This window comes from Pectinophora gossypiella, chromosome 3 (assembly GCF_024362695.1).
Source record: "Pectinophora gossypiella chromosome 3, ilPecGoss1.1, whole genome shotgun sequence".
Taxonomy (NCBI): domain Eukaryota; kingdom Metazoa; phylum Arthropoda; class Insecta; order Lepidoptera; family Gelechiidae; genus Pectinophora; species Pectinophora gossypiella.
Window position 1 is genome coordinate 14348680 of NC_065406.1, and position 26053 is coordinate 14374732.

The 26053-nt window shown below is 38.5% G+C and overlaps 5 protein-coding genes across 9 annotated transcripts in view; 2 read left to right on the forward strand and 3 right to left on the reverse strand.

Moving 5' to 3' along the window:
* Nucleotides 1-1851: 1851 nt before the first annotated feature.
* LOC126382132 (uncharacterized) lies at nt 1852-8511 on the reverse strand. The gene is made up of 7 exons (XM_050031897.1): nt 8309-8511; nt 7669-7838; nt 6546-6723; nt 5414-5571; nt 3986-4154; nt 2741-2862; nt 1852-2012 (listed from the first exon to the last, which is right to left on the reverse strand). Exons 1-7 carry the CDS (start codon nt 8358-8360, stop codon nt 1878-1880), a joined length of 984 nt encoding a protein of 327 aa, XP_049887854.1. The 5' UTR covers nt 8361-8511; the 3' UTR covers nt 1852-1877.
* Nucleotides 8512-8809: 298 nt separating this feature from the next.
* LOC126382098 (exonuclease 3'-5' domain-containing protein 2) lies at nt 8810-14764 on the reverse strand. Its single transcript, XM_050031837.1, has 10 exons — nt 14451-14764; nt 13511-13667; nt 13092-13292; nt 12611-12849; nt 11752-11901; nt 11172-11374; nt 10525-10693; nt 9961-10122; nt 9234-9401; nt 8810-8947 (listed from the first exon to the last, which is right to left on the reverse strand). Exons 1-10 carry the CDS (start codon nt 14636-14638, stop codon nt 8872-8874), a joined length of 1713 nt encoding a protein of 570 aa, XP_049887794.1. The 5' UTR covers nt 14639-14764; the 3' UTR covers nt 8810-8871.
* Nucleotides 14765-14904: 140 nt separating this feature from the next.
* LOC126382076 (probable ATP-dependent RNA helicase DDX23) lies at nt 14905-17480 on the forward strand. Its single transcript, XM_050031799.1, has one exon. The coding sequence runs from the start codon at nt 15000-15002 to the stop codon at nt 17427-17429; it is 2430 nt and encodes an 809-aa protein (XP_049887756.1). The 5' UTR covers nt 14905-14999; the 3' UTR covers nt 17430-17480.
* LOC126382149 (uncharacterized) lies at nt 17471-21737 on the reverse strand. Of its 2 annotated transcripts, XR_007569021.1 has the most exons (9): nt 21625-21737; nt 21393-21547; nt 20129-20295; nt 19333-19442; nt 18778-18913; nt 18144-18310; nt 17819-17854; nt 17663-17707; nt 17471-17583 (listed from the first exon to the last, which is right to left on the reverse strand). XR_007569021.1 is itself a non-coding variant. In XM_050031921.1 (8 exons), the coding sequence occupies exons 2-6, from the start codon at nt 21545-21547 to the stop codon at nt 18144-18146; spliced, it is 735 nt and encodes a 244-aa protein (XP_049887878.1). In that variant the 5' UTR covers nt 21625-21737; the 3' UTR covers nt 17471-17707; nt 17819-17854. The 2 variants fall into 2 exon arrangements, 1 of the variants encoding a protein (XP_049887878.1); XM_050031921.1 differs by having other exon boundaries at nt 17471-17707.
* Nucleotides 21738-22998: 1261 nt separating this feature from the next.
* Nucleotides 22999-26053, forward strand: part of LOC126382170 (uncharacterized) — a 67606-nt gene continuing 64551 nt past the window's right edge. Inside the window, exons 1-2 of one of the 4 annotated variants that reach the window (XM_050031954.1) lie at nt 23006-23406; nt 25827-25901. Coding sequence is in view for 1 of the 4 variants with exons in the window: in XM_050031953.1 (XP_049887910.1) it covers nt 23340-23406 (67 nt within the window). In the remaining 3 variants the exon portion in view is untranslated. Of the gene's footprint in view, nt 23407-25826; nt 25902-26053 lie in introns of all 4 variants that reach the window. The other 3 variants (XM_050031955.1, XM_050031953.1, XM_050031956.1) reach the window with 3 other exon arrangements.

Consider the following 26053-nt stretch of genomic DNA (forward strand, 5'->3'; position numbering starts at 1 on the left):
TTAATTATTATTTAAGTATGGCAATACTGTAACACTCTCTTTTTTCTAATGGTGAACATTACACGCGATTCTCTAAACTTCGGGCTTTTGTCTTATTTTTAACCAGCACCCTATCGAAAGTTAAACACCGTTCAACAAGCGAGTCAGGATCCGTATCATACACAGACGACTGAATGACGAAACGCACTCACACAAACGCAGATATTATTGACCGATATTTTTGCCATTCCAAAATTTTTTATCACATACTTTTTATGAAATTGATCAATATAAATCGATATAAAGTATGTAGTGTGATATGTCTTTACAAAGCTATTTTTCTAGTTTATGGTGTCCTTTCATTTTGGTTATGACTTTTGGCATAGTCAATGATTGACTGCATAATATTGGTGAAAGTGAAATTCTGATCAAACTTCGTATTCAAGCAGCTCGTGTTACAAATAATTTCGAGGCTTGTGTTATTGTTCATAAACAAAGAAATATATCTAGCTTTAGTAATCAATCGTTTTATTATAACGTTCCATGTACAAAAATTGAAATTTACATCATAAACTGAATGCTGGCGAAACTCGTAAAAATTTTGGAATGGCTCACAGACAGGGGGTAATTTTTTGACAGCGCTGCAACAGACAAAAGGTAACAAACAGGTGTGAGTATTTCTTCAGTCAATTAAGTAACTTTTGATAATTATTTCGATACAAACAATAACATATCTGTGCTTGTATTGTTGATGTGCCTTTAAATAAAATTAAACATAGATTCACGCCTGCATCCACGAAGGGTAGGCAAGGGCGAAAACACCCACTCCTAGCCAGCTATAAGTCCCATGAAATAGGAGGTGAGCCAAAATACAAAATAAGTGTCAATAATACTTTAGTAAAGTTGTGATTAGACTATTCAATCCATCCAGCGACAAGGTTACGGACTCGAGCATTGAGATTCCGTAAATCAATGCTATTATCCGGTCGAGATCGTGGTTACCATGGTTACGTCCACCAATTGGATAGTTTCCTAGGTCAAAGATAAATATAGAAATTGTGATTACTAAATAAAGACAGATCTGAAAGTGACAAGAAACGTTTTCTTTTCCCTATTTAACTTATTTATGAATTTTTAATAAAGAAAAGTGTAATAATAAGTTTCTCAGAACATTCCAATATCAAAAACATAAACAAGCGGCAAAGAAAGAGGGTAGACAGATATGTCTGCCCGTAGAAAATTATGGATCTACCTACTCCACTCCAATCTCATCAGTCATCCCGTGATCATAGCCCTTGCAACAGTGTCGAAATATCGGGAGTGTCATATCCCCATTTAAACGCGGTAAGAACCCGTTATTATGTGCTTTAATTAAGTCTCTCGGGTTGCTTTTTCATACACATTCCATTGTAATTTCGTGTTTTGACGTTTAATAAAAAGTAACTGATTTGACTAGTTAGAAACTACCCGATTTGCTATTTGACTACACGATCCCGTTCGCCGAGCCCGTGACCAGCAGGGCTAACATGCGCAACTATAAAATTATCGATCGATTCAATAAATTTTGTCCAAATCGATAAGTTTTCTTTCCCCAACATGCGTGCCACGTGATTTTGTTTGTATTTTGACAGAACGACATGACTTATTTGGGTTTACACATTAGCACCAATCGACAAAACGACAATTATACCGTCAGAATCGATAAAAAGACCGTGACAATATTTTATCACTGCACATGTTAGTCCTACTGAACGCAACAGACATGATGGATTGGACAAACTAATAACCACTTTAGCGAAAACCATGCATAAATAGATCATTGAAAACGGCCGCAGGTCTTCTAAAATCCACATGAGAGGGAACATACCTTGATTCCCTTATAAGTTATGCCTCAAATGCTACTCTGCATCTTCATCTTCCTCGCCCTGGTCGGAACAGTCTTCGGGCAAGAACGTATCGTCGTTGTACTGGTGCTTGTTTGGACGGAACCGCTTCTTTGGACGAGGCCGGCGCTCCGCTGGCCGTGGACCCATCTGGGAAGAAAGATTAATTATCTATGTATTTTATTTTTATTTTATTGTTTATTGAGAAATCCAACAGCTTACAATTAAATTTTAACAGTGGTAATGCTTATACATTGGCCAATTATAGGTTTCCCTATAGTAGTACTTAATATTAATAAGAGGGACAGTAGACCGCATAATACAAACATAATACGGTAATTTTACAGAACAAAAATATATAAAGAATAATGAAAACAATAAACGTCGTCACTAAAAAAGATAGTACCCGAAACAGAACCTTATTTCTGATATATAAGATACGCATTACACATATTTATTAATTTGTATTGTGATTCTAAGAATAGAGTGTCCAACAACTTTATTGTTGTCCCGGCATCGAGCCTATTGTGTCTATTTAGGCAATGCCTACGAAGACAGAACTACATTTTGTTTTTTTTTTTTTTTTAAGAATGTCCAGGGCCCTGTGCCGAGGTTTTCCTTGCAGCTACTTTTCCCCGGCTTTACAGGTTGTGAGAAGCTGCAGTAGTTTTAGGCGGATGAGACGTTCGTTTTGTAAAAATTGACTTTCCATGTTACCTACTGAATAAAGATATAATATTTGAATTTAGAAACAAAAGACGCTTCGTAGCCAAATCATAGAATAAAAAATAATAATATGTATAGAGCACCTTTACCTCGCACTAAATATGGCTTTATTCTTTATTATATGCTCCCAATCCAGCGGAGTAGAAACATACCTGTTGCACCAGTCTGTATTGTGCGTCGCCGAAGAATGCTTCTTTGAATGCTTTGTGCAGCGGCTTCTTCTTGAATACGGCGCACTGCTCTCGGAGAAGATCCGCCGCGCCCTCAGGGAGATCTAATCAGGATAGTACCGTTAATATTTTATGCTTTGTCACTAAAATATATTGTTGTGTCCTATCCACTCCACAATCTAATGTGTTGTGAGGTGGATTACCACTATTACTGAGCGCGAAACGCGCGCCATACAAGTATGAGCAAATAGTTCATACTTCAACTTTGCATTCCACTCGTCTGCAAACTTTACGACACACAGAGCTACGCGATAGTAAAAAAAAAATAGAATATCGACTATCATGCAAGGAGATCTCTCCTTATCACAGGAACGCTAAAAACCTTAGTAGGTATGATCGTCTATTTATAAAAAAAATACTTTTGTGTGCAGTATTTATTTGTATGTATTTATTGGTAATAAGTTGTACTTATAGATTGTACCCGCAATCTTTCAATTTTTTTTTACATTTTTCCTCACCTTATGGTTCGTAAATCGTAGTTCGTAAATCGCTTTAAGGGATAAGGCCGCCATTTGCCATTTACTTAGTTAAGAGACTTTTTGTAATTATTTCTTTTTATTTTGGTGCAATAAAGTGTATTTGTGTAAGTGTATTGTATTGTATCTTACGAGTAGTAATAATAAAATTGCAGCCTAAAACATAAAATAACAATATACATTGCCGGTAAAGTGACAATAGAAGTTGAGAAGCAGTAGAGCTATTGTAGTTATCTGTCTGCAGTAGTAGTAAAAGAGAGTGGGGTTGAACCGGCGACAACGGTTCTCATACAAAATGCGTGTTAGGGCCTTTCCAACCTCTTTGTTCTATTTCGTGATTACCAACCTCATCACACCTGGTGTCGGTGTAATTATTGAGCCACCAAAGGCCCCTAAGATGGCTCATGTAACGACTACTTACATCAGTAGGGGGGGATGTAGTAAGCCTTCTCGCAGAGCGATACCTACGCTCGGGCCCTCCCCGTGAGTAGCGGCATAGCCGTGAAACCAATTGCTACACCACGATGGCAAACCAAACTGCAAACAGTCCGCTAACTAAGCCAGCTCTGTGTGTGATCAGTAAGAAGTAACCGGGACCAACGGCTTTACGTGCCACCCGATGCACGAATCATCTTACTATAGGTAGTATTGCGAATCGATAGATCTTACAGATCGGGCGTTACCAACTCACCGATCTCTTTAACAGCATAGTTCTTAGGCCTGATGTCATAGACTCTATAGTCCAACAGCAATGTGACAGGAAACTGATCTTCCTCATCGTCTCCTTGCACGAACATAGACACCTCCATGTGTGACCCATCCAGGGTCTTGAACAGTTCGGCTTCTATGTTGAGTAGTTTCTGTGGGGTCACATAAACACAGAAAAAAATTCATTAACACAGTTGGCTCGACCATTATAGAAGGCGATACGGTTCATGATCCATCACGTTGGTCTTACAGAAAGCTCAGTGAGGTGTGTACGGTCACGAGCATTAATATGTATACACTTTGGTACCATGTCACATTAACTTTTTTGACAAATTGAACTGTAAGTCTCACTAAATGTCAAATATGTTAGTGCGACAGAGTCCTAAAGTGGGTATATTATATTGCTCATGTCTGTACTTAGTTCATCATGAGATGGATGAACCTCTTAACTACCCCAATTAGGATATAGTCATGAGCTTATATGTATGTTTTTTTGTATACGTCTCTAGGATCAGGCATCAATTTGGGGGAGGCCTATGCCCAGCAGTGGGCGTCGTACGGCTGATAATAAATGAATGAAGGCTAGTTTCTAACTAGTCAAATCAGTTACTCTTTACTAAATGTCGAAACACGAAATTATTAAGGAAATTGTATGAAAAAGCATACTGTGACGTCATAAAAAAACATGTGTTTTTTTACATTTTTCCTCACCTTATGGTTGTCTGGAAGAAATCGCTTTAAGCGATAAGGCCGCCATTTGCCATGTACTTAATTAAGAGACTTTTTGTAATTATTTCTTTTTATTTTGGTGCAATAAAGTGTAATTGTATTGTGAAAAAAGGCCGGGCTTATACGTTTTTCTTGATTAAAATTCTTAATTAAGTTAAATAGATAAAAGAAAATATTTTTGTTAGTTTTAGATCTGTCTTTATTTAGTAATCAGACTTTCATAATTTATCTTGAATCTAGTACATGACCCAATTGGAGGCACTATGGTATGGAGCCTAAGAAACTGCAGTATTCAAACACACTCACGCACAATACTGTATTTGATATCTACCATGTACTTTGTGGAGAAAACAAACTTTTTACTTACTAACTGCCAAACTACGGTTACATCATTTCCCTAGCATTATCCCGTTTTTCACAGTGTCCGCTTACCTAACCTGAAGATTTGACAAGTCCGGTTTTTTACAGAAGCGACTACCTGTCTGACCTTCCAACCCGCGAAGGGAATTCCAACCCAATACAGGTTAGATCACGTATCTCCGAAAATGCATTTCTGGGAATGTGGGTTGACCACACTACGAGTTGGTGGATTTAAATAACGCATGTCGTGCGGCGCGTCTGGGCGCGCGACGTTTATAAAAACCGATGATTTCGGCGCAAACGCATTCACCATAAAACTAACCTTTAAATTCTGAAACTGTTCCAATCTGTCATAGTAGGCGACGAGAGCTTTCCTGATGGCACCAAGGCAGTCTGGCTTCATCACGTTGTCGAAGTCCTCCATCACAGCGGTCAGGTTGAATCCCAGGGGCAGAGACGATGCAGACACCTCATTCTTACCTGTTACATAATAAAAAAAATCTGTAGATAGATAATTTATAGAACAATAAGTAAATGTAATGAGGAGCTCGGTGGCGCAGCGGTATACGCGATCGGTCTGCGATTCTTGAAGTTAAGCAACTTTCGCAAAGACCGGTCATAGGATGGGTGACCACAAAAAAAAAGTTTTCATCTCGAGATCCTCCATGCTTCGAAAGGCACGTTGGACCCGGCTGCATTAGCAGTCGTTAATAACCATCAATCTGCACTGGGCCCGCGTGATGGTTTAAGGCCCGATCTCCCTATCCTTCCATAGGGAAGACCCGTGCCCCAGCAGTGGGGATGTTAATGGGCTGGTGGTGATGATGATGATGATGAAATAAATGTAACTATGTTATCTAAAGAATAAAGATATTTTTGAGTTTGGGTAACTCTTCGCCCCGCACCAATTAGTATAGGGTGCCGAGCTAGATTTACCTCTAGAGTTTTACTTTAGTCTAAATGGCCGTGAACCTCTAAGGAGCAACGGTTAACGCACGCGGACTGTCTATCTCGCTCGATTTTTGAATACAGTGTCCAAGGTGCTATGTGCCACGCGGTATTACAAACTAGTAGGTACAGTCATGAGCAATATCATGTAGCTAGAATGACATCTCCACAGCTAGAATAACATATTAAGTTGTAAATAATACTTAAATTAGATAGTACTTACGGTAGGTAGAATAATACATACATAAACTCACGCCTGTAACCCCTAATGGGGTGGGCAGAGCCACAAGTAATCAAAGACAACTTGCAGCAACTGTTGCAAGAAAAAAATAGTATTGTAAAATAAAATAATATGTACATATCTATATAAACACAAATGTATACACACAGAAAAATACTAAAGTTCAATATAATATAATATGCTTCTATATTCGATTAGTGCTCGGACCGTTCTATTTGAGGGTAGATATAAAAATATACAAGAAGCAAATAGTGAGCAAACTTACCTGACTTGATATCAATCCTCATGCCATGCGAGACTGCGTGTGGGGCGGCGTGTTGCATGTGGAAGAGCACGCAGCAGTGTTCACCGGATACGTACGACTGCACCTCCATCCCCGACAGCATCGACACCAGCTCCAAGCTGCGTTTCAGGCTGTCTATTGAGTTGCTCAGCACTATTTTCTGTTGGGAAGACAATAAGCCAAGATTGTTTTAAGTTTTAAAATGGGGATATGAACCTCCCGATATTTCGACACTGTTGAAAGTGCCATGATCACGGGATGACTGATGAGATTGGAGTGAAGTAGGTAGATCCATAGTGTCGAAATATCGGGAGTCTCATATCCCCATTTGAACCCGTTATTATGTGTCTAATTAAGCCAAGATTGATTTGTTTATTATGGCTGCATCTACAGTAAAAGACAAATGGATCTGGAGGAGACCCAGTGGCGGCCCTAGCAAAATATTTCGGTGGTGCGAGATCTGAAAATGGCGCCCCTCAGCCTCGCAAAATACAAAACCCAGTTGCTCCCCTCTAGATACGGGGCTGCTGGTCAGGGTGGACCAGTCTTGTTGATTTCAATTTTCACATACAAAAACACAAAATAAAATACTCTTGAAAGAAAATTTGCAGTATGCATGGACTTTTTTTTTACTTTTGATGGGCACTGACAAGCTTAAGATGAAGCGCTCGCCCAGAAGGTGCCTGTTCACTCTGGCTTTGAAAGCACCTGGGTTATATGCATTAGTAAATACAGAAGACGGCTGCCAGAGAAATCCACTCCCTACACAACAATGACATCAATAAATTAAAAAAAAAATTACAAATTAATTCTGATGAGAATAATTTAAATTAAAATTTAACATAAGGTGTTAGCGTTCAGTCTCTATACTTTTAGTTAAATATGATAGGTGGTAAGTGAAATAGCCGTCTAGGTAGGTTGATAGCTAACTGTGTAAATGAAAATCGAACCTAGAACTAAGTAAATTGAAAAATGTTTATTTTGTAATGGAACATCTATTTTAAAAGTCAAGATGTATAGCCATTATACACGAAAGATTGTCTTTTAGACTAAAAGTTTATAGTATAGTGGACGTAAAAACCACCAGTACAAAGTGTTTACTTACTTGAGGCCTGACAAAATTGTCCTCTTTTGCTTTAGGTGGGGATAGTTTGTGTCTGTATGTGTTTCTTTGTATCTGGAACAATTCATTCTGCTTCTCTCGGAGCCTCTGCTCCAACTGCCTCACTTCTTCTTGTAATTCACCACAGTCATCCGAGATTGGGACCCTTGTTGCTGATTTATAAAAAAAAATACAAGACTAATTTAAATAGGTTATAGATAGATAATGTGTATCTAATGTTTAATGAATTTAGAAACTCAGTAGGTATGTAAGTTTCTTATGAACTTCTTTTGTATGGGAGATGTAACTTATTTTGTACGAAGGGAGTTCTCTCTGATTAAAAGCTGAGCAATTAATGGATGGGATGTTTTCTATAAGCTCCCGATTTTGGTAATTAATGGCCATAAATCTCTAGCACTCTAGATCCACACTTGTAATTGTAAATCGAAATAATGAGTGTCAAAACTGTAGGAAAGAATTATACTTTTTTGTGGGTTTTGAGTTTGCCAAATCTAATTCTCTAATCTAATTGCTGGATTAGACTACACAATGGTGTAAAAATTAATTTATATGCGGTTTTACTTATAAGTTTACGCCTTATTTCTGCAATAAAACATGTATAAAACAGTGGATCTAAACTCACCCCCTTTTTTGAACAATTTTGTGATTTTCATCTGCTTTTTTGGGATCGTCATTGTTAAAATAGATTTACATCAACTCAGTACTTAAAAATAAATGGAGCTTTTTATAGAATAAAGTAATATTTATTTGAAAATTACAAATTCTTCGAATCATAACAACGCAACGGTCGGGAAAATTCAAAACTTTAATTTGACATTTCATGAGTTCGGATACGCATACAAGCTATTATCGTGATTATTCTTGAAAACCGGATACACGTCATCCAGGATCAATCGATTTTAACAGATTATTGTTAGATGTTTCATCGATATGTTATTATAATAATGAATGCACTGAAACTAAGCGCACGGTAGTGCACAGGACGAGTTCTCGAAAATGTTCTCGAGTAAATTCTGGAGTATTATTGACCATACTACAACTACATGATATTTATTCCGTCGAGAAAAACTATAATTGATCTGTTAAAGGTGTTAGTCAGAAAACAAAATGCATACCACACATATAAAATATAACCGCTTTATTGTAAATAAAATAGCATCTCTTAAATACAAAAAGTCAAATTCTTCAAAGCCATCGCGAGAGACCAATCAATTTGATATCTTCTTCAGAAATTCGGCCCTCGTTGATTCTTACTCTTAATCTGCAACAAACAAATCATAGGAACACCTCTTGAAGAATATATGAAATGAATGTCCAATAACAAAAGTTGAATGAAAATTATTGCCAGAGCAAAAATTAAGATCTTAGAAATAACGAGAAACTCGTTTACTCCATTTCGTTCAGTTTTTACGACGTTCGTAAAAACTAGAGACAAAGGAATTTCACTTACTACGATTCTGATAATTTATTTACGTAATTTTACTTCTACCGCTCTCATTAAAATTTTCATACATGTGATAAAAATATAAGATTCAGACGTTACTCACCGTTCTTCGTTATGTTTGACGGACCACAGCTGGGGCATATAGCGGGGCTTCATAGATGTTAGGAAATGTTCTCTCCATAGCTGTTCGAGTTGGAGCAGTCCCCCCTCGCGCTGCAAGTAATACTCCACAACCTTCTGCCCGTGACACTCGTAATCTGGATTGTCGAAACTGCCGAAACATTTTTTTTTTTTAAGTTACATATATAGAACGAAATATTTCTTCAGGAATGTATTTAGAGTGTTAACATTCTAAAAGTCCCCACGTCTATAATAAATGAAAGCTCACAAAAATTTCTATAACATTGTCATTATACACGTTTCTGTTCTCGAGCTACGGGCTTCGGAAAAGTGACAATAAAAAAATTACCCCAAATAGTAGGAGATCTTAGGTCCACCATCTTATATTTTTGAAACAAAGCCAACCACTTTGAACAGGTGTTTCTGATGGTATTCTGAACTGATTTAGTATGGTTGCGAGGTTCCCCAGCAAGTAGACAGGAGAGGGGGAGGATTTATTTTTAATTAGTGCGTCACGCTCTTCTTTATATCTTCTACACCATATTAAATATTGGTTAAAACCGATTTATAGAAAAATATAATGTAGAAAATTAAAGTAGAAGTAGATGCAAAGGTATTGTTTATAGTTTTAGAGATACAACCTAAAAAGTACAAAATGGACCTTTATATGGATGAAGATGAGCAATAAAATAAAGTACACAGATACTGACACAACTTGTATGTTAGCGGCTTCTTCTAGTAGTTCCTCAGTCACCTCGTCTTGCTCGGGGTAGTGTTGTAGCAGAATGTTCTCCAACTGTCTCCTCCTCTCCTCAGGAAGCACGTGCTTGCGGGATTTTTGCAGCAGGGCGCGCGCCGCTGAACGGATCTTTCTATAACACAACAACACACATAACAGGCGAGAAGTGGGGTATATTCTATACACTTGTGCCTACCCCTACGATTTAAAGGTCCCAGGTTCGATTTCCGATGGGGACATATCAACTGTACTTCATTTTGTCATCCCTGGTTTACTTAGGTCGTTGCAGGCTAATCACCCGATTGTCCGAAAGTAAGATGATCCATACTTCAGAGCGCACGTCTCAGCTACTAATTACTTCAGTAAATATGTAGTCATTACATGAGCTATGTCAGGAGCTTTTGACGGCTCAATGACCTTGAGAACAGGGTTCATATGGACGGGTATTGATCTCACAAATTTACCAGCTTACAACCCACAAGAGAGAAGAAAAATGTTGGAGAGGATCAGAGGAAATAAAAGCAACGACTTGTACCTGCAATCGGCATCCTCCGTGTACTTGATGTGGTTCTGGCTGGCGGCGAGCGGCGCGCCGCACAGCTGCGCGAAGCGCTCGCGCACCGCCTGGTCACGGATATTGCTGGTGCGGTGGCACTCCACGCACAGCAACACTACGTCGTGTGACGAGTGGTCTTTCATTATTTCTGCAATGTAACTTTAGTATTTTGAGTTTCGAAGGTCGGTCGATTTAGGGTGCAGTGGTGATAGCAGTCTGAAAGCATTGGTTCACAGAACTGATTAAGGAGGTAAGGGCGTGCGAAATAAATGGCCTATACTCAATAGCGTAAATCTGTCTTTTTGAAACTGTCACTGTCTTATAGCTGTTATTATACTACCCAATCCAACCAGCCCCATGCGTCATGGTCCCGGGCTTGCGCATCGAGATCCGGAAAATCGACTATTAGACTCGCTCCAGATTGTGGTTACCATGGTTACGCACACCAATTTGTAATTAGACTACACGATACCGATCCCGTGACTTTGACGCATAGGGCTGGTTGGATTGAGTAGTATAATAACCGCTTATTACTAGCTAGTCTGCTGAAATAAACTGTGACTTTTGTCTCTTATAAATAAAATTAGCAAATTGTACTGTACCACGTTATTAAAACTAGCATTTACCAGGAAAGTACTTCCTATACTCTCTGGGCACGACGTTTTTGCGGATATAAGAGTGTTCCGAGCCGCACACCACGCACTTGTTCTCCTTATGAAGCTGGTAGTAGCGCCCGACGTCGCCCACCGAGCGCCCGGCAGGCTCGAAGCGCAGGCGCACTGTTAGTGGAGATTCCAATACTATGTCCGCTAAGCCTTTCTCTACGTACCTGCGGATTTAAATAGAAACGCCGTTAGACAAAAGGAAATAGAAAAAGGGAAGGTAAATAATACATTTGTAAGCAGAACCAATCTCTTCAGCGAGGCTTTCTGCTGACACAGGATGATAATCCCAATTCGAAAAAAAGCATTTAAAATCCATTCCAAATTACCATCATCAAAAATCTTGTGAATCCCGGAGCCGAGATACCAAAGAGTCTGCACCAATTGCGCTATCGCTCACGGCGCGATAAATAACGCGGGCTTGAAGCCAGAATAGACTATACTAAAAAGATAGTTTTATGTTTTAACAAGCTCCAGTTACTCAAATAACATAGCCTAATTCTAATTCAAAACCAAGCATTCTTAAATAATGTTGCCCACTTACCAGAGAGCCTTTTTGTTATCGCAAGTGCACAGTTGCTCGCCGTCAGGGGCTTCCAGGAAGCAGTTGTGGTACAAGGGCTTCGACCTGGTGGCGTGCGGGTATCTCTTACTTATTACTTCTTTTATCTTCCCATCTTTCACTTCCTTTATCCTGAAACAACCAGTTGGCTGTTACATAGCGCGGGCGGTAAATGCTGTTCAGTTACACAGTTGCGCGGACCAACAACGCTTACCACCCATAAACATGATTATGTGTAGTGTATGCAAACACTTACGGAGATACGATATTTTTAATGCTTTCGTAACTGATCTATATGGGTATAAATATAACATAACAAACTTTATTACAAACAAAAGAGAAATTGAAGAGGTAAGAGTTGTTATGTTTTAATCTCTTAAAGCAAACTTTAGTTTGGTTTAATTTAGTCATATTTATATCGTTGAAAGTCGTACCTACGTATACAAAACATGATTGTCAGCTTGTTCGCATTCTGCTAAAATTCACCTTTCTAACTGCTACTCTTGAAAAACTACTTACTTCTGTTGAAGGGAGACTAATCTATTTTTTTAAATTTAAATTAATACTTATTCTGACTAAACCTCCTCCATAATTCGCCCAACTTATAGTTCCTGTAAAGGAACAGAAAAATGAGACTTGATTTAAGTCGACTTCGGTTGTTCTCAGACAAGAAGAAAAATATATATGTTCCAAATACATTGCAGAAGTCTTAGCAGACTTCTCTCATGTTTTGTCTTATATAATGACAACAGACTTAAACATAAATACAGTATTTAAAGTAAGTAAATGCTAAGTTTCTCTAAAGATTATTGACTATATTTGTCAGAATTATTATACTCACATTCCATCACTTCTCTTCGGTTTCTGTTTAGTTTTGAAATTGACATCTGCATATTTTAGACAGAGATCGTTTATATTGCTCCAAACATCACTGTTTCTCCTAAATAGCCAGAAGAGGCGTCCGTTATAATGTTCTTCGACTAGATTAACGAAGATTCTAATCGCGACGTGAGCGTCAGCGGCTGCGTATTTTGTCTGTCTGTTCGTCAGCTCGTCTGCTGCCCAGTTGCTGCAACGTATCTGGTGAAAAAATGGCACTTGGAAGTCTACATTTTTCAGAGCCTGAGTTAATGTAAATTCAGCTCTGCGCTGGGAGTGGAGCGGCGCATCGGGCAATAAATGAAAATGTATGGCGATGTTTCAAATTATAATATAATGTAATTAATGAACATGAAAATATGAACAGTTCTGAATAACTTTCACTTAATACCGTTAACTATTATAAAAATAAATTAGAACACAGAAAACAAGACAGTCCTTACCCGCCAACTTTTATCCAAGACAACTTGCAGTAGGGCTTTGGATAAAGACGCCAGGCCTCCAGCATGGTAGCCACAGAGAGAGGCTAGATGACGCACATCTAGAGTAGACTTCAGGCAGACATTGTAGTCAAGAAACAAGTACTTGCCATCGTCATAAGGAGCCACGCCGACTTTGTATATTGTCTCATCTTCTAGTAGATCCTGCAAATGTTAGAAAAATAATAATATTGTCTTATACAGTGGAAGGAAATCTTCAATAGGCGTTCATGTTCGTGTAAATAGTGCACAGCAAGTACGGCTGGTATTGCAAGAACTTGGCCTGTGCACTGCCATGCGCTTAAATATATTTCTCAACAAAAGAAATTAACACTTGGGAAATTGATGTTTCGTAAGAATTTGTTATTGAATTATATTAATACCTTCAAAGACTTGGGCACAGTTTTCATCTGGCTAAGTCTGAACAGTCCACACATTCCATCGTAAGTGGACAGCTGTACCAAAGCCACGGGCTGCCTCTTTCCATGTTCTGTCACCCACTCACAGTCACACCCCACTGCTTGGTGGACTTTTGTCCTTCTGGGATACATAAAAAGTTGTTTAGCAATTATAATAATTAATAAAATAAGAAGGCTGTAAGCAAAGCATGTGTTTCTTTCTCTTTCTATATTCTTTGCTTTTTGTCTCACCCATTACTTCTACATTGTCACTATTTCTGGGATCTGTAATTGGCTTTGTGCTAGTTTAATGATAGGACAGTAAGTGAAAGGTGTTGATCTCCTAAATATTTTAAATAAATTAAATAAAAAAAGAAAAAATTAAAAACTTTATAAAGGAGTATGTAAATCATTTAACTCCTATAAAAATTCTAAAAGATGTTTGTTTGTAATAACAAGTTATTCCATTTTATTAACAGCCTCACGATCCAGAGGTCCCGGGTTGAATCCCGGTGGGGACATATCACAAAAATTACTTTGTGATCCCTAGTTTGGTTAGAAAATTACAGGCTGATCACCTCATTATCCGAAAGTAAGATGATTCATGCTTCAGAAAGCATTTAAGTCGTTGATCCTGGTTACTATATAGAAGTAGGAGATCCCATTGGAACCAATAAGAAATATGAATACAAAAATATTGCGTTAAGTCGCATAATGTTGGGACACAACAGGAAAATCTGCATAAAATATCTGATACCATATGCTACAGTTATGTTGTAAAACTATTGCACAATAATAATTAATTGCACACTCAATTTCTAGTAAATACATCCTAATTATAGGCCAATATACGACCAAGATACGTCATCAAGTTAAAAAACTAGCGAAGCAAGATTAGAAAAGTATATAAACAAAGATGACTTACTTCCTTAACTCCTGTACAACTTCGTCGCAGGCCTTCTCAGTGGTCACGGTTTTGATGGTCAGATAGTTGAGCGCCTCCACAGCATCACGAACCCTGTGTTTATACTTTAAAACTGCATATGTAACCCCTGCACATGCCAAAGCGATAGCTGCTGAGGTTACCCCCATTTTTAATTTCGAACTCTCCATTTTTATAATAAACAAACATTAATTGCTTTCTAGACCAAACCAAATTCTGAAATCTATATAATATTGATATACATCGCAGACAAAACTAATTAAATAACAATAAAATTGCGACATCCAACCAAAACAACTTTTGACGTTTCATTGAAAATTTTTTTCTAACATAATCGATACGGTTAATACTCGGTAATCGGTGATTACTCGATTCACTATGCAATATTTATTTTCTACTCTGACTACACTTGATTTGCGCCTGTTCCACAAATTAAAAAAAAGAACGTCAAAATCTTTTCGAGAAGCTAGATGTGTGGTTTGTTTTTCCGTCTCTTAAGTTTAATTTTGCACTGTAAATCTAAAAGTAATCATGGCACGGGACCGTAGTCCTGATAGACGACGGTCCCGCTCCCGTGGTCGGGAGAGAGACCGCCACGATGAGCGGGAATCACACCGTGATAAAGCCAAGAGGGAGAGTCGACGAGATAGATCACGTAGTCCGAGAAAAGATCGTGAAAGGCCTGATCAGAAAGACCAAGACAGACCTCGCAGCCCTGCAAGAAAGGACAGAGACCGCGGGCGGTCGCGCAGCCCAAAGAAACGTGACGGAAAAGAGAAAGATCGGCGTCACGATGATAAAGAAAAGACTAAAACTAAAAAAGAAGAAGAGAAACCGGACGATGATGAATCAAAGAAAGAGGACGACCAGAAGCCTATAAAGCGAGAGCCATTGTCGTTAGAAGAATTGCTTGCAAAGAAGAAGGCAGAAGAAGAGGCGAGAAGTAAGCCTGTCTTCTTAACGAAGGAACAGAGAGCTGCTTTAGCTCTAGAGAGACGTCAGAAACAAGTAGAAGAAATGAGGGCAAATGTTGAACGACCAACTATAACCACAATAGATCTAACTGGTCCGTCAAAGAAGGAAGAAGAGAAAAAATACAGTGAAAGGGATAGAGAAAAGGAAAGAGACAGGGAGAGAGAACGGGAAAGAGAACGAAAATATGAAGAAAGGAAAGAGAGAAGGGATGACAAAAAAGAAAAGAATGAAGAAATGGCAAAGACAAAAGATAAAGAACGTGAAGAGGAAGCTATCAAAGCTCGTTACCTGGGCATTATCAAGAAGAAACGCAGGGTAAGGAGGCTAAACGATCGTAAGTTTGTCTTTGACTGGGATGCTTCAGAGGACACATCAAATGATTATAACACTTTATACAAAGAAAGACACCAAGTACAATTCTTTGGCCGTGGCCACATTGCAGGCATTGACATAAAGGCCCAAAAGAAAGACCACAGCAAATTTTATGGCAATCTCCTTGAAAAACGCAGAACAGAACTTGAAAAAGAGCAAGAGAAGTTACGTCTTAAGAAAGTCAAAAAGAAGGAAGATAAACAGAAGTGGGATGACCGCCACTGGTCAGAAAAAGATCAAGATGAGATGACTGAAAGAGATTGGCGAATCTTCCGTGAAGATTACAACATCACAATCAAGGGTGGGAAAATCCCCAATCCAATCAGGTCATGGAAGGAAGCTAACTTTCATCAAGATATTATGGAAATCATCAATAAAGTTGGATACAAAAGCCCTACACCTATTCAACGACAGGCCATTCCTATTGGTTTACAAAACAGAGACATTATTGGTGTTGCTGAAACTGGTTCTGGTAAAACTTTGGCTTTCCTTATACCTCTGCTTACATGGATTCAGTCTCTACCAAAGAATGAACGTCTGGAAGACGCAGACCAAGGACCTTACGCCATTATTTTGGCGCCAACTCGAGAATTGGCGCAACAAATTGAGGAAGAAACAAACAAATTTGGAATACCACTAGGAATCACGTCAGTTGTAGTTGTTGGTGGTCTTTCCAGAGAAGAACAGGGTTTCAAATTGAGACTGGGATGTGAAATCGTCATTGCGACGCCTGGTCGTCTCATTGATGTGTTAGAAAATAGATACTTGGTCCTCAATCGCTGTACTTATGTTGTCCTCGACGAAGCCGATCGTATGATTGACATGGGTTTTGAGCCGGATGTACAAAAGATTTTAGAATACATGCCCGTGTCGAATATCAAACCTGACACGGATGCCGCCGAAGATGCCTCAGTTCTTTTGGCGAATTATAACTCCAAGAAGAAATATAGACAAACTGTGATGTTTACAGCTACTATGCCGCCGGCGGTAGAGCGTTTAGCACGAAGTTATCTTCGTAGACCCGCCATTGTGTACATTGGCTCTGTTGGCAAACCTGTAGATAGAACTGAACAGGTAGTGTTCATGATCGGCGAGAATGAGAAGCGCAGGAAGTTGACAGAAATCCTACAGCGCAATGTCGAACCGCCGATTATAATCTTCGTAAACCAGAAGAAAGGTGCAGACGTTCTTGCAAAGGGTTTGGAGAAGCTTGGATTCAATGCTTGTACTTTGCATGGTGGTAAAGGGCAAGAACAGCGTGACTTCGCTTTGGCGAGTCTTAAGAATGGTTCCAAGGACATTTTGGTCGCGACTGATGTCGCTGGTCGTGGTATCGACATCAAGGATGTCAGTATGGTCATTAATTATGATATGGCGAAGACGATTGAAGACTACACACATCGTATTGGTCGTACCGGACGTGCCGGGAAGACTGGTAAAGCTGTGTCGTTCGTGACCAAGGAAGACTCGGCCCTGTTCTACGACTTGAAGCAAGTTTTGCTTTCCAGCTCAGTATCAACATGTCCTCCAGAACTGATGAACCATCCAGACGCACAACACAAGCCTGGTACGGTGGTCACCAAGAAACGGCGAGAGGAAATGATCTTTGCCTAAAGTAAGCTTACTTGTGTGGAATGCGAAATAAATGACACACATAGAAAAAATATACAGTTTTATTTAATAACCGCTATACATTTACACTGAATTCATTAAATAAATAAAAAATGACTAACAAATACATAATTTCTTTAACTCCAAGTCCATGGATCTGAAGGAAAGAAAAAGACAATACTTTAGCCACAAGATACAACCAGCGCATCCCTAGCTGTCGGCTTACTAGAACTTACTAGGTACTAAATTATCTATTTCATCATCTTCCTTGCTTGTTGGGTCTGAAAATAATAATAAACAAAATACAGATAACAAAATAGCACAATAAAGAAATAAACGGTTCAGAACAGTTTCGAAAAACATCTCAAATTCGCGTAATTTATATGACTTACTAGTTAATGGCTCCATGTCTTTCTTATGTGCAAAATCTGGAAAACAATAAAAAATAAATAAAAAACAGTGGAAAAATTATTCAGAAGCATGTCAGCCAACTCAAAAATATAACAGTTTTTCCAAAATAGAAACGAAAAAAGTTATCAGGGAAAAACAAGTTTTTACAGCATTCCAAAACTTGGAGAAATTAAACAGCTTTTCCATAAAATAATCACTAAGCAAAAGCTAAAAATGCACCAAACCAAACAGCAGAAAACAAAACGTCGTCATGCGTATAAACAAAAGAAAGCGTCAAGACTCCATGCAGTATATCTAGATTTCTACCTAATCTTTCTTTTCTGTAGACTCCTGCGCCTCCTTGCCAGGCGGAGGCATGACCATCTGCTTCACAGATGACGCTACCGACACCGAAAGGTCGACAAACTCTGAGAAGTTCTTAGGTACAGAGAGCTCAGGGAATTTCAGCTCAAGTTGCGGATCGCCCGGCTTTACTAGAATTTTGAAAAAAAAAAGCCCAGATGAATATTGTTCTTACGCAGTTCCAAATATTGTATAGAAGCAAACTTAGATGTGTGAATAAAACTAAAATTCAGTTACAAATTATCACAGACATCGTTTGCATCATTCTATTAGATCGCGCCATGAAATTAGTCACGTTGATTTTAATAAAACTTAACGATAAGCGCGATAATTATGATGATCCGTGCTTCGGAAGACATGTTAACCTGTTGGTCCCGATTATTACTGGTGTAAGTAGTTGTTACGTGCGCCATGTCAGGGGCTTTTGGCGGCTCAATAATAACCCTTAGACCAAGGCTGCTGAGGTCGGTAATCCACCTCACAAACCACATGATATGAAGAAAAAGAAGGGACAATGAGCGCAGACTGTAGCCTGCATCTTATTAACCGACTTGAATAAGGATGGTATGTTCTTTTACACTGAAATATCCGATCTCACCTCCATAGAGGAAGTTATACGCGATGTTGGCGTACTGCTTGGCCAACACTCCGTTCTCCTTGGCCAGTTCCTTGGTCTCCTCGGGGAAGCAGACAGCGCCCATGATTGTCGTGCCCACGCCTGCGTAGAACAGCCGCTGAAATAACAAAAATGAAAAGATTAACTTTTACATTCGTCAGTCATTGCGTGCGTGAAACCAGTTTCTTTAGATTTATTAGAGCACTGTTACGGTAAGTAGTTGCTAGAGCTGGTATGGCCTGACCACACTTACTACCTCCTACATAGTCAATACTTATATATCTCCAGAACAAAACCTTCCAAAATATGTTAGGATACAAAATAATCTGTCACACATACATACGCACTATCGATAAACGCGTACACGCATCACAGAGCTAAATCCGTGTGTGGCATATAACCACATGTCACGGACAGCGCCATCTAGCGCACATTTTGTAATCCATCAGTTCATTTACGATGTCAAAGATATGTAACGAAGTAAATTAAAATATGTACAGATGTCGCTAAAAACTGAAAATATAAATTCATACATACCCTGATGATACCGCCTCTGAGACCAAATATGAAACCTGTAAGGCCACCCATTGCGACTGCGCCATACCGGATATCCTTATTTTCTTCCTCTCGCAGATATTTCACAATCCCTGGAAAGAAATTACATACTATAATAGTCTACGATTTCATTACAGTTTTACCTCTCCCAAGTGAAAGCGCGGGCGCCGCAAAATCAAAGCACATTACGAAGTAGAAGTTCGTATGTTTACGTCCTTTGTATATGACGTTGTGCTGTATTATTGATTGATTGAAGTTCACTTTATAAATGAGGCAGTAGTACTTCTTTTTCGTGTCATTAATGTATATCAGATCTTTTAGCTCACACACAATCTCATCACAAAAGGTGCGCACTGACACGCCTACTAAGCAGTGCTACTTATTTAAAGTTGTTTCTTATACTTTCTTGCCCTAGAGAAATGTGGATCATACATAACATTAAGGTAAAAAGTGCGAGAAAGGCCCGAATATACAGAGGCTTTCTTTTCTTTTCTTGATTACCCACACTAGCCAACGTCACATTGCTCTCTTATACAATCACCTTGCTGTCTTCTCTTGTTCATAATCAATGTCCAATAACTAAAAATAGCATTTACGATACAATACGGCTCACCACCCATCACATTGGTCTAACAGAAAGCTCAGTGAGGTGTGAAAACTTAGTTCATCTAGCAATGGATGCTTATGTCGATGTCAACTGGGCTATAGTTGTGAGCTCAAATGATTTGCTTCAAATGGCATTAACTACTTGGCCGGAAAATGTAAGAATAGCACTTACAGTCAGTCCTATCCTGGAGCTCATTATAGTTGTCCCTGACCGTCTGCTGGATAGACTCGGTCTGCTCCCAGACATTCTGCACAGACTGACGTACCACTCTCACCGGTTCCAGGATTACGTTGCGAATGTAGCTGATCTGTTGCTTGGTCTCCATTGATTCTTTGTACCTGAAAAGATAGTTGAGCTAGTCTATGGTATTTAATTTTTGAGGACAAAAATAATATAGTGTAGACTTAGAAAATGTAGTAGATAACTATTTACTTAGAATGTGCCCTCTCTGTACTGTTATGCAATCAGTAGAAATAATAAAAATAGTATGTAAACAAAAAAGTGTTATAAATATAGGTAGGTTTCCATAAGTTTGTATAACAGTACGAATTAGTGATACCACATTAAAATTACTAGTGATATAAAACAAACAAAACAATTGGTCATACCGTTTTCTTTAATTAGAAGTGACATTATATGTTGCAATAAGAATGAATTACTTTTGGCATTGGTTTGGTTTGTAATTTAGTGTGATTGCATTTTCGTTTTTAGAGCAAACTGTTATCCATTCCATAATTAAAGCTTTATTAGTAAACAAGAAAACAAAATATTAATGATAAAATCTAGAGAACAAGGTGATGATAAATAAGATTTATTATTTATTTTTTTTATTTATTTTATACTTATACAAACTTATAAACTAAAAACAATAAATCTCATCAATAAACCCCAAAGGGGTTTGTCCTGATGAACATTCCGCTTTAAAATTAAGTACTAAAATTTACTTAAACTGAAATTATAATAATTATGTATTTACTTAACTAATAAACATTAACAAGATCAGATCAGGTTTTAGATCTATAGGTAATAAAAAACAGATGGTGTTAGGCAGATAGATAGATAGATAAAATACTTTATCTACTTTTACTTTTTTTTTCTTTTCTTTTAGGCAGATATGTGATAATAAATAGGCTACTTGACAACCTAGTCAAATGAAATACTTTTTAAGAAACATCAAAACAAATGTTTTCTTTGAAGTTTCTACAGAAAACTATCCTGAGATGTCATCAATAAAAGCAGTCAAACGCCGTACTCATTGTTACTTAATTCATAAATAAATCGACAAGTAAAATGAGATTGATGTTTTATCAACTTCGACTGGCTTCTATTTCTAAATTAGCATTTTATCATTTATCTTCAACCTAGTCAAATATCCTATCGAAATCGATAAAATTATATAGTCATAGTCCACATGTTAAGAAAAGAAAACACTCACTCTCCATAGTCCGCATGTGGGCTGTCATATATGGGCAGGTCGCAGGCCTTCATGAGCGGTGGAGGCTTCGATGGATCTGGATCTACCGGCTTAGCAGCCCGCACTACTGGCACTAACGCCACCAGGCCTGAACCTATCGCAACTGTCCGAAGCATCTGTCAACAACAACCTTACATTAGCATCTCCCACAAGTAGTAAAAATACTAAACACGATTCTAAACAGAATTTCTACCTCAAAAGAGATGTTACGCCCGAGAAATTACATAAAAGTGCTGAAAATTTCGATCAGCTGCCTGATGACAGCAAATGTCAGTTAGACATTTCATAAATAATGTTACCACAATAAAAAAATGAAACATAGACAAATAATAAACATGCTTGTGATGGAGAGACACTTCACTTCGACTTATAAAACTAGTAACGCCATCTATGAACGAAACCAACTCAATGAAATGAAATTATTGAGTATTGTATGATAATTTTCACAAGTATTAGGTTGATTGAGATTGAATTTTAATAATAATACACGAACCGGGTATTGTCTTTGGGTATGGGTGCACTACCATCGTGCATACAAGGGTAATCGCCAGTTGGTACACCACATTTAGATTAAATTATCTTAAGAGCTTGGCTTCGGCCCCACATGCCTTTCAAAAGTCCGGAACTCCATAGGCCCGAGATTTGGAAACGACATACTATAAAAGCCTTAAATATATGATAATATTAGTAAACATTTTAAGTATGTAGCTACTTATCATAAGTCAGCTGGTATCTATCCCTATAAGGTGACCGCGATATTTAAAATATATCGCTCATATTATATTTTCTGAGGCTATATTATATTTTTTACGCTCATATTATTTTTTTGAGGAGCTCGGTGGCGCAGCGGTAAACGCGCTCGGTCTGTGATTGTTGAAGTTAAGCAACTTTCGCAAAGGCCGGTCATAGGATGAGTGACCACAAAAAAAAAAGTTTTCATCTCGAGCTCCTCCGTGCTTCGGAAGGCACGTTAAGCCGTTGGTCCCGGCTGCATTAGCAGTCGTTAATAACCATCTATCCACACTGGGCCCGCGTGATGGTTTAAGGCCCGATCTCCCTATCCATCTATAGGGAAGGCCCGTGCCCCAGCAGTGGGGACGTTAATGGGCTGATGATGATGATGATTATATTTTCTAATCAAGTTTTATCTTATCTAATGACGGAGGTCTAGTGGTTAAATCGCTGGTCTTTTGCTATGGAGATCCCGTGTTTGAATCCCGGTGAATTAAAATTAGGGTAGCAGAACTTGTAGGCTGATCACTCGAGTCATTATCTAACGCCCACGAGAAAATTATTTACCCTTGCTTAGCATGGAGATCTCCTCGGCAAACACCTCTATTTCACAATCCAAAAGATGGCGCTACTATCTTTCCCTGAAGAGAGAATAACTTCGTCAGATTTAATATCTCTCTTGGATGTGTCTATGGTGTGCTGTCAAGTTTTGCGTTTTTTTCAAGAGTTTTTGTATTTGATACTGTATAAGACCGAGATATGGACGTACTTCTTCATTATTTTTATCTTTTTCATGGTTAGTTGTAGGGCTTTTCAGCATACTAAAATATCAACAGCAGTCTTGTCTCTTTACTTCTTTGTCATGTTGTCAGTTCGTCACGAATTTTTTCATTGTCTCGTAGTGTATCGCTGTGATTTTTGTGCTCGTACGATATAATACGATTGTTAAAAGGAAATAGCAGCATATGGACTGGGCTGAAAACCTGAAAGTGTTATTTAGAGTTTGCTAAAAATTGTGTGACAAGTTCGTCTGGCCCACATCGTTTGTTTGATGAACAGTTATGTGATTGTGAGTACAGTTTTAGAGCTTCCAAATCAATAAATTTGTTGTTAAGTGTTGGACGTGCGGCTGTGGAGGCTGGAGTATCGTTCTCGTGTGTTGTTGGGGTAGGGTGGATGGAAATGTCCGGGGTCCGCTCGGGACGAGTGGCGAAGGTGAAGCGAAGAGTGAAGACCCGGCGAGGTGAGGCAGCATGCCGTAGCGCGGGGTTTAAACAGCTTGGACACTTTAATTTGAGTAGTGCTGCTTGTTTACTGATCATGGAGTTCTGCAGATGGACCATTAGCCTGCCAGTAAAAAAAAACATTTTTTTTAATAAACTTCCTCATATATTTTTTTAGTTCTAGCTAGCAAAGATTTTATTAAGTTACAAAAAAAAATTAAAAATGTATTGTCTTTGATACCTACACAGGTATAATTTCAAACATAACTAGTGAAGCACTAACACCTTTAATTGAACTTTTCTTAGTATAATCTTATAAGATTTTTCAATCCCTTTTTGATTTATTCACATGACAGGCTAATGCTCCACTCATTATGCATAGTCTCAGGCATTAAACTTGAAAGGATGTGCTGTGTCATGCAAATCTTTTGAGACAAGAGTTACCTACCTACTTCCAGACTAGATATTGAAATTATCTATTATGGATTATGGCCTAGAAAAGTGAAAGAAAATTGTACTTACAGTTTTTCAAGTACCAAAATTGTCTTAGAGGAGACTATGTGTTGTGTGACTACACTTCTCATCAAAAAAATCGAAACACCTTGCAAGTTTACGTTTTGTCAGGATTATCAGAAAAATGTGTACATTTAGGAATAAATGTTAAATGTCGTTTAATAGTGAGTAATATGAGCTTATCAAATCTTAATGTTAATGTTCTAAATTTAAATGAATTTTTCATAGGTTTCGTATTTTGTTAAATGAGTCATTTTTATTCCGTATGGAGTATAAAGGAAATGAATAAAACAACACACGTAAATGAAAAAAAAAGCTAAAAAACGTTTATTTAATAACTTGTATTCCCTCCCCGAGCTCTAATTACTGCTTCCATACGGTTCTTCATCGATCGGATGAGAGTCACGATCACATGCTGTGGTATATTGTCCCATTCCTCTTGGATTGCATCTTGCAGCTGGCTAAGTGTTTCTGGGGCAGGATCTCTTGCTCGAATTCGTCTCTTTAATTCATCCCACAGATGTTCAATGGGATTCATGTCCGGGCTTCTTGCTGGCCATTCCATAATAGAGATATCGACTTCGTTAAGATAATCTCGTACGACGCCCGCGGTGTGAGCCCTAGCATTGTCGTGCATGAATATGAAGCCGTTGCCAATAAAATGTGCATAGGGCATCACATGAGGCTCGAGACACTCTTCGACGTACCGATGACAGTTTAGTGCAGGCAGACGTGGCCCAGACACGAAAGCAAGCTCTGTCTTACCGTCGGCGCTGATTCCTCCCCAAACCGTCCACGAACCGCCACCATAGCTGACCTTTTCTTCAATGCAGCATTGTGCATAGCGTTCTCCGTCTCTTCTGTAGACCTTGTTCCTTCCGTCGTTACCATACAGCATAATTTTACACTCATCAGAAAAGAGAACTTTGCTCCACTGTAGGTATGACCAATTTAGGTGCTCACGTGCAAAGTTAAGGCGCGCTCTTCGATGGTCTGCAGTTAATTTCGGCCCATTTGCTGGCTTATGCGGTACCAGTCCACGATCCTTCAACCTTCTTCTAATTGTAGAGTCACTTACAGCCACCCTTCGTACAACACGAAGCCGCTGCTGCAGTTGAAAAGCGTTAAGGCGTCGATTTCTTAAAGAAGTTGTTACAATAAATCGATCATCTCGCTCAGAAGTGACCCGATTCCTGCCAGATCCTGAACGGCGCGTGAACAAACCAGTCTCCCGATAACGTTTATACACTCTATGAACAGATGACAGGCTTAGATGCAGTCTTGCAGCCACAACACGCTGACTAAGGCCAGAATCCAGCAATGCCACAACTTGGGCGGCTTCTGTGGGCGAAGTATCCATACGTTTTAGAAAAAAAACCTTTTTTCAGACGTCCCAAAGTCACAGTATTGAAATAAAAAACAAAAAGTTTAAGGATAGGCGCCAATTTTTAGTTTTTAAACGCTAAATGTACTCCAACCCTAAACACACATTTGTCTCAAAACAGTGATTCATTTCGTTTATAAGATAAACAAATGAAATTCTAATTTTGAATTTAGAATTTTCGCTTATTACTGTAATGGCCAAACTGCCAGCTATACATTTATGTATTTTTTTTCATCGTATGAATTCTTTTTTGTGTTAAATTCGGACAGAAACAATGAAAACGGAAGTGTTTCGATTTTTTTGATGAGAAGTGTATAAAACTTGTAAGTGTTGTATTTTCAAACATTTAAAAAATAGTTTATACTTTTTTTAATTTTATAGCCTAGCTTCGTGACCCTTTAGGCCAAAAAAGATATGTTAGTTTCTACTTTAATAATAGAGATGTCTCTATCATGCCCCTAGACCGTATGCCTAAAAAGATTTGTCTATCACAGCACAGTCTATAACAGTAGAGTGTACTAACAATTGACTTGCGTTCGCCAGGACTGTAAGGTGCATGTCTCAGTGACAGGCGCCGGCACCGCCCGCCGCACTGCCGGGATACTTTGGAATGAAATGGTACATATATCACTTCATTTACATTTCATATACTCTACACTTTCGAACTTAACAAGCTTTACCAAACATTCTTCCACTTCTAAAATGTTTCTTAGGACTTAAGACAAGGCTGTATACTTTTGGCTTTTGCCAAAGTTTAAAAGAAGAATATA